At 33.3% G+C, this 8997-nt stretch overlaps 1 protein-coding gene across 1 annotated transcript in view; it reads left to right on the top strand.

Annotated features, from left to right (window-relative positions):
- The first annotated feature begins 1039 nt into the window (after positions 1 to 1039).
- The window catches only part of LOC122577475 (phospholipase B1, membrane-associated-like), an 11100-nt gene continuing 3142 nt past the window's right edge, over positions 1040 to 8997 (top strand). The window contains exons 1-5 of the mRNA XM_043748801.1: positions 1040 to 1201; positions 5341 to 5436; positions 5832 to 6043; positions 6143 to 6319; positions 6789 to 7084. Of these exons, the coding sequence (XP_043604736.1) occupies positions 1072 to 1201; positions 5341 to 5436; positions 5832 to 6043; positions 6143 to 6319; positions 6789 to 7084 (911 nt within the window). The 5' untranslated portion in view covers positions 1040 to 1071. The remainder of the gene's footprint in view (positions 1202 to 5340; positions 5437 to 5831; positions 6044 to 6142; positions 6320 to 6788; positions 7085 to 8997) is intronic.

Here is an 8997-nt window from a genome sequence, read left to right as displayed (position 1 = left end):
CAAACACATGTAAATGAAATTGGTAAAAACAAATTACAATTATAATAGTTAACAATGAAGTTTGCAATAAGAATAGTAGCCCTAGAAGATGCATAAGATTTCATTCCGATAGCTTAATTCAATCTTTAGTAACCGACAAACATATGTAAAAATTGAATTTTTGCAAAGAAAAATAATTTACAAAACACAAATGCAAAAAAATTTTCTAACGGGATCAACGGGAGAACATTCCCTATACGATGAATAAAGTTCCGTTTAGTCAAGTCATTTCAAAGAAATCGGCGAACATACATAAGGAAGAAGGGAAAATACACGTCAAATTGAGGTACTTACACGAAGATGGTACCCCGCTGGGGGTAGCCATCCACATGCTATGTATATTTAAGCTATAATACTTTACCAAATGTCCCACTGGACAAATTGTAAAATTTAGATAAGTAATAAAAAAAAAATTGAGATACTTCCTTTTTTTTCTGAAGCCGGTGTAAAAATAGAAATTATTTCATATTTTTTAGCGCACTTAATTTGTATAAATACAATAAAGTTATTTTTCAATTTTTAACGCGTTTGGAAATCGGCAAAATTTTTCTTGAGAACAAATTTTTGTTCAGATATCTTTTTTGTTATACAATTTCAATAGTATGCTTAAAGTACAATTAGAAATAACGGTAGTACATACACATTATACAATATGTAAATCATATTGCGCAAGCGTTGCTTATTCGTATTCATTAGCTTTTTTTGACCTTGTCGACAGCATAAATACAAATATATAAATATGTAAAAAATGATAATTGAGATGGAAGTATCTGAATTAAAGTATATATTTTGTCTCTCATTATCATCTTGTATCATAGCAGTTCCAAATCTTTTACGAGTACGAGCAGTGTTCGCAACGTTCGCTAAACAACAGTAAGACTGGATACGGTGCTATCAAGGGCCCTCGATAATACGCGTAGCAGTTAGCAGTCATCGCAAGAATTTATATCTTTCTATCTTTATAATTAACAAAAATAAAAAATTACCGTGGAAACTTAAAAGTGACCATTTGATTGTGCAAGAAAACTTACGATGAAGAAGCTGTATCTGTGCATTGTATTAGAATTATGCGTGCTGACCATGTCGCAAAGAACTGCCTTGGATACGTCGATTCTTAGTTACATCTATCGTGGATATCGTAATTGGTTAACGCACTCCTACGGTACGTCTGTTTTAGTTTATTTCGTGTTACGTCTTTATGCAGTAATTTCATTTTCTTTTGGTAAGAGAGATGCTTTTTTGAGGAAAATTGAAATATGGCGAATCTTATTTTTCATAAACTAATATTCCATTGTGAATAAATATATGTTCACGACAAAATGATACGTTGACGAAATTTCTTTCGGTAAAAGTGGACAAAAACTTGCACAGCACGGACCATTCTTCTTTTGACATGTAAATATTGTAGAGATTATATTTTTAAGTGACACACGCTATGAATTCTGTGGCATTCTCTTCTGATTCTTGAGATGTGGAATTTTGTAAATCGTACTTATTTCGAAATTCGTAACGAAACATAATAGCAATACTGAAGTGTAGTAAGAGTGAGGAGCTGTTAGGTAAACGTGAAATCTAGATTTCTAGAAATCTGTATACCATTTCCATTTGTTCTTAAAATACTGGTCAGTCTTGTTCTACGAGTATAAGAGGCAGCGACATCTGATTGTGATTTTAGATGGACATTGGGTTTTGGTTAGGTTAGCGACGAGTTACAAGGAGAGGAGTTGTTACCGCTCGTCTCCGTACGTATTTACTTTATAATAAAAATCTCGAAAATATACAGTAGCTCATGAAAGTTTTCACATGCTGTTAAAACTCTAGACAATAACAATACACACGTTAAATTTAAGATCTGAAAACAATGCTTCAACTACTATAAGAAACAAGTATCAAGATTATACATTTATATATCTAAAATTTGGAACAAATCCAATAACGTTTGTAGAAGTTGTGAAATCTTTCATTGCAAGGATGTACAGGAACAGGATCGCAAAAGTAATGGAACGTTTAGACGTTAAGCGATGTTAAACAATACTTTCGTATAAAAAGTGATAAGAAAACGTTGGCAGACTCAGTTGATGTAGAAATTAAATTGTGCAGTGAGTTTTGTGCTTCGTTGTGAATAATATTAATCTCTGTAGAGATAATAAGTCCCAAATAATTAGAAACACAGATATTCGAGAGGGAATTGATATAAAAAGGACACAAAGATGAAAATTATAACAGCAGATCGCTAAAATATAAGATAGATATGTACCTATGATACGTTATATTATCACAGAGTCAGAAATCGAAGAAACAGTCACAAACAAATATCCTACAGGCAGACCAAGGAAACTAATTACTAGAGAAGAACAAATTATTTTAATTTTTCCCTTAACCTACAACTACGGGCATAGCCCGTAGTACGATAATCGGACCAATCGTTTCATAACTTTTACAGATGTTATTAAATTCAAATGAATTCTTTCGTGAGCTACTGCACGTCAAGGTTAAGGCTCATCGAGATTAAATTTCTCTTTTTAAGAAAGGTATGTTTATAGTACTTCAAAATCGCGTATCTCAAGAATCACAAGAGATAACATCAAAATTGAAAACGTTTCTTACTTAGAAATGAATCGCCTAAGATATATGCAAAAAAAAAACGGTCCGTCCTTTTTTAATTGTTTTATCAATTTTTACCCTTTTGCCGAACGACCGAACGATAATAACTATTTATGCAACTATAAAACAGAAATTTATTAGCAACAGCCTGTCAAGTCGTCAGAGCGATATAATGTTTAATACAATTGATCGATAGTGACGTTACTATAGTAATACACATCTGATAAGAACATAGTGTGGTTTCATTTGTCTGTCGTCATATTGTTGATTCTTCTAAACGTCATAAGATTTAGTGATCTGTTCGCAAGTAATACCATGTACAGTGGAAAAATACTAGATCATAGTAAAATTGAACATTTCATCCAAAGAGTGAAAACTATATAAAATAATTAAATATTCTGCTGGATCTAATCTTGTGACAAAAGGTTGAATGAAATTCTAGTTTTTCTGCTCCTTAAATAACAGTAGAAATCGAACTAACAAACAATTATCATTAAAGTTAAAACCGTGATTAAGGAACGATGAAGAAATATCCAGCAGCCTATCATTAAAAAGAGGAACGATGACATTTCCATTAAATCTTGCCTATTGTCGATATATACCATGGAAGAAAGAATAATTCCTACCGCTTTCATCAACATCAACTTTCATAAACTTTATTGCTTATTTTCATATCCATTATACTATATTATATTGCAATTATTTACTTAAATTAAGACACCTCCTTCTTTTCCAAAGTCGGTGTAATACAATAATACAACTTTAATGTGAATATTTCATGAATTTTTCTTTACAATTTATAACTTTTTTTATACAGACATATTTATCATTATGTATGAATTCAACAAGACACGTTACATAACTTTTTGTGTAGCTTACAAATCTTAATTGTTCCTGTACATTAGTATCGTTCTTACCGACCATCGGTAGTAATTTGGTAACGAAATATTACAGGAACAAAATTGTAGATCAGTACATCATCTATCATGTTTATTAGTCAAAAATCAATACATATATCCAATCTTTTATGTGCGATTATGACAACACGTGCTCATAGCATGTGAATATATATATTGATACGTCACTAAGCAGAAATAAGTAAGTTTCACTTTTTCTTTATGCTGTCTTATACAGTGAGCCAGAAAATGTTTGTATACCTACTTTTTTGACTTTCAAATTCTGGTATTTATTGTACTATTTTTTCTGTTCACACATTATGAAAAATATTTCATTTGCACACTATTTCCGTAACAGTTTTTGTTGGAATATCGTTTGTTTGTTTAAAGCTCTTCGGTAATTACATTGAATCTTTCAATAAATTTGGGATATGTTGTCAAGGTCAACTTTCTGATTTCAATTAAATTCAGTTTCCATTACCCCTCATTCTGGCTTAATTGGTGGCGGTATCTTTATATAACTTGAGGTGATATTGGGTGTAGTGCGTTAAATAATCACTCGGTGTTTAGGTCAACAATATATTTATTAACAAGTGTCTTCTTTTGATCGCGTCGCGTATCGCTCTCGGTTTCGCTAGTCAATCTCGCTGTCCGGTTACAACTCGACTGTCGATCAGATTCGATTCTTTTCTTTTTGTCGCCCCTCAATATCCCCACTTTGCACGAGTTTGTTAGGCGTTAGCCACCGTTGCCGCCTTCTTCTCGAACATTCGGTGGAAGGATCGTTGGGATATAGATGGCTCATTAGGCACTTCGCTTCGGCGATATACATTGTTGCCGAGTGCTGCCACAAACTCAACCTAAATTTATCTCATCGACGTTAATCGTCTTTAACATAAATAAAAATCGGTAAATCAGTGGGTTATAGATTGGATTGGATTAATATCCTAATACTAGACATGACTTAACTTTTCTTTCATATGATTTTGTAAACGTATCGTGAATTCGATTATTACTTATTTGTATTATTATTATTTGTACGTTTAAAGAAAAATATGAATTTTTATTAGTACTTTGCGACTGCAAAATTCCGAGTTAAGAGCCGTGCGGTCTCTGACAATCCGCTTAGCAAAAAGCATCACTGCCTTTTCCACACCGTGGCCAGATCCTTTAAACAATATCCCTGCTCTGTATTCTTTATTCTTTGACAATGCAAAGTCGAATCGCTTGCCATCGGTTTATCTGTCTATCAACTCATCCTTTGTTAAACTGTTTTACATATCTCTCGAAATAGTCTTTCCATCGATACCTCGTAGTTCAGTTACTTCGATTCGCCTACCGTCGGCTGTCCAAATATTAACTCAACCACCCTACCGAGGTTCTTAAAGAGCCTTTGGCTCAATCAGAAATTATCGTAAGACTAAATAGCGGCGGGCTATCTGCCTTTCTAACGGTACGAAGGTGCGTTGTCGCTATCAAGTATGTACATGACGAGCAGACAGGTGAGACATAGTGCAACATTTCCGAATCAATAGATTCGCCGAAAATTATTTCACTACTGTGAACCAACCTATAACCCATTTATTTTTCTTTCTAATTTACACAATATTAGAAATGGTTATACTGACGCTGATGGTAATTCACATAGATTGAATTTTTGTCTGATAGGCGAGCGGTTCGAACATGATGAGATTTTGACATACTTTTTGCATTATTTTATCGGAATTTTGACATATCGCGTGCAACGTTATATCACAGATAAAGTATTTTTGTAAAATGTTTTAAAAGGACTATTTTGTAGGTACAAGGAGTGAGGAACGAGTATCTCAATTACGAAATAAAAATAACTTTCAAGATGAAGTTCCAATAGACGTCTCTTTTCCTTGCAACGTAACAGGTAGTTAACAAAATTTATGGTTATTGCTGCCAAATACTTTATGAAATTATCCGTAAATACTATATTATGATATTCATTCTTTAAAATCATTACCCAATTTAAACCACAGATTTTTGTTATTTCCTGTAATTTTTACAATTTATCTTAGGCAACAGTTGGTAAATTTTTGTGGCAGGAAATTACAACGAAGAACACTGTTCTTCATAATTTGTAGTGGCTATAAGAATGGCAATGTGATTTCAAATTCATTCATAGTCTTGTCCTATTAATATCATTTTTTAAGACAGATAAGATGTAACATTACAAGCTCCTCACCCCACTGTAGTTTAAGAATAGTGAAATTAATGCTTATCTTTTCAAGTTCATATGTATTCTAATGTCTTTAATTTGTTTAGTCGGCAGGTCTTCGAAAGTTCCCGAGTCAGTTCATCGTTTAAAACCAGGAGACATAGATGTCATTGCTGCAATGGGTGATTCTTTGACAATCGGCGCCGGTATTACTTCGTTTTATATATTCGAAGTGAACATTGAAAATAGAGGCATAGTAGGCAGTATCGGCGGTCAGGGAACTTGGCGACAGTACCTGACTCTCCCTAATATTCTTAAAGTTTGTTCATTTCTTATATTTACATTGTTTACGCGTGTGATTTGTGATATCGCTATAAATGCGAGTACTTCTTTCATAGTTGAATTTTCCTATAAACAGGAATTCAATCCTAAATTAGTAGGTTATTCACTTGGAGACGCTATAAGTACTGATTCAGCTGCACAGTTAAACGTCGCTGAACCTGGGACTATGTCTAAAGATATGACTTTCATGGCGACATATCTAGTCAATAAAATGAAGGAAGACCCAAGGGTAGATATAAATAAACATTGGAAGGTTCGTATATTCGTAGACAAAGTAATTATATACAATACATATTTACTATATGGGAGGTGCTGTTTTAATATGCATATAACCATTGAAATTAACAGCAGATTAATAAAACATAAATTCTCATAAAATCTAAATTATTTACCTTTATCATTCTTATTCAAATATTAAAATAAAAATTATCCAAAACCTTTATACGTTCATTAATAAGGAATAAAGATTATAATGAAATTATTGTCATTATAATTCGAGAAGTATTTCTGTGCAATTCTGGTGAATTATTTTCAAGAATTAATTACATTACCTTTTATTCACTAGAAACACACTTGCAATATAATTAAAAATTATAATTACAATTAAAAAAGATTAGATGCAAGTATAAAATTGAACAATTTCTTTTTTTTAAATGAAATTTATAATTTCATTTATTATTTAATCGTTTACGCAATAAAATATATACTTTTATGTTTTACAGTTGATTTCATTGATGGTTGGAAGTAATGATTTTTGCACCAATATGTGTGTAACTTCTCCACGGTCTATGTTAAATGATCACAAAATAGATTTAATTAATACTCTTAGAATATTAAGAGACAATTTACCAAGAACTTTCGTTGCTCTTATACCACCACCTCACTTAAAGGAACTGGTTACTGCATACCAAGGAAGAGAGTCATTGCCTTGCTATGTGTCATCCATGATTGGATGTTCATGTATGTTTGCTTTAAAATTTAGAGATCAAAGACCGGAATATTATAAAATAATTGAGAGGTTTGTATAATTTACTGAATTTACGAAGCATTTTAGATATTTTGTACTTACATATGCAATTTATAAGGATTTTGTTATATCATACTTTGTACACAAAAACGGCTACACTTCCGATTTTAACGAATTTAAGTTGTGAAACTCGACTTTTTTCCTATAAGGGGTAAACTCACTTAATTTTCGAAATATTTATAGAAAGCTGCTGCTACTATTATATTGAATCTTGCTTATGAGGCAACATATGCGTCAGTCTCACGTAGGAGATACAAGAAATCACTAAATTAACTTATCACTGGTGATATCCTCGCCTCGTAGTTCGAACGATTCACAAGTAAGGAAATAAAATTCGGATTTTTACATGTGATAGTAGAATTTATTGAATCCAACGGAGTAACAGCTCAGAGTGTTATGACGGAGTGTGTACGGTTCAGAATCTTGCAGTAGAGTGTTCCAAGTGCTGATTTTGGAAGCGTTTTTATATGCTGGGGTTTGGGCCTTCTGGAGGGGTTGCCGCCGGGAGCCAGTCACAAGTGGTTATCCTGTTACTGTCTTTTCAGCCTGGGACACTAGCTGATTATTGTCTCGATGGCTGTGGCCTGTAGGAGGTTTGTCAGACGTGATTACCCTATTATTGTTTTATGACCCTCTGACAACAACAATAGTACTCAATGTTGGCGAATGTCTAACCTGTCGCTCCACAAAATGCGTGAGGCCATTAGCCTCATATCGACATTGAGTAGCATTGCCGTCGTCCCGTATTTTGTTAAACTTTTTCGTTTTTCCACGAGATCATCCGTTATACAGATCGTTTCGCGCCAGCTATGATGTGTTTATAGAAACGGCGGATAAGCGATCGCACTACGCGGACGCATATGTTGCTAAGGACGTGCATATGTAGGTAAAATTTAATGTAGTATTACCAGCAGATTGTTGCAAATATCTCGGAAACTAAAGTCGGGTAATGGTATAATGTTTATAGTATAATATTGTTCAAATGATGAGTTTTACATCATAGTTAAATCTCATCAAAATCGGAGGTGCAGCCGCTTTTGTGCCTAATTACCTTAATTTTTATTTTATATTTAAGCGTATTCCATTCTTGTTATATATTGGTGAATAACTTTACTGAAAAGAGTTATTAGAGGACGATATAGATTGATCACCTTTGAATTCAATTCACATTAAGATCTTATTGATAATACGGGCTCAACTTTGGATGAAAAAACACTAATAAATATTTAATATATTTATAAACGTATATTATGAGTGCGTATTCAGACGACGAGTTCGTATTTCTATAATACATATCTAGTGATGTGAGCGATACTATATCAATGCTATCGACCCCGACCTACAAATTTCAATCTGTTATCGATTAATATCGATCAAAGGCAAAGGTATCAGTTATCGATATTGATTCTTTTCTGTATAACAAGTACTGTACTTGAAACACCACGAACGTATCGAAAATCGTGTGATACCGCAGATAAGTTCCAATACAGATTCTTAAAGCCAAAATAAGATAAAAATCGAGAACAAAAGAATCGCGCTTTGCTTTTTACACGAACGAATGTAGATCCGCAGCTTACCTCGTACAAGTCGTGGAGAAGAAGATTATGGCATTCGAAAACGTAAACCATCCTTGTAAGAAAAATCATAGGTTCGACGTTAAATCTGCTTACTCATTAAAATCCATAACAGCAACTCGAAAATCGTTCCATTAAATTTTCGAATAGAGAGGGTTAATGTTTCCTCTAGTCCATTGTTACCATAAGTGGTTAATACATAACAGCGCATATAAACAATGTTTACACAAATTTGATACACGCACCGCGATCGTCCCGTTCGGGGGTATGCTAAATGTCGTCGCCACGATGACTAACATAAACTCAGCACTTGCGACATTTCGTGAGCAT

The sequence above is a fragment of the Bombus pyrosoma genome, unplaced genomic scaffold (genome assembly GCF_014825855.1).
Source record: "Bombus pyrosoma isolate SC7728 unplaced genomic scaffold, ASM1482585v1 HiC_scaffold_4717, whole genome shotgun sequence".
In the NCBI taxonomy this organism is placed as follows: domain Eukaryota; kingdom Metazoa; phylum Arthropoda; class Insecta; order Hymenoptera; family Apidae; genus Bombus; species Bombus pyrosoma.
This window is presented reverse-complemented; position numbering and strand designations above follow the sequence as displayed.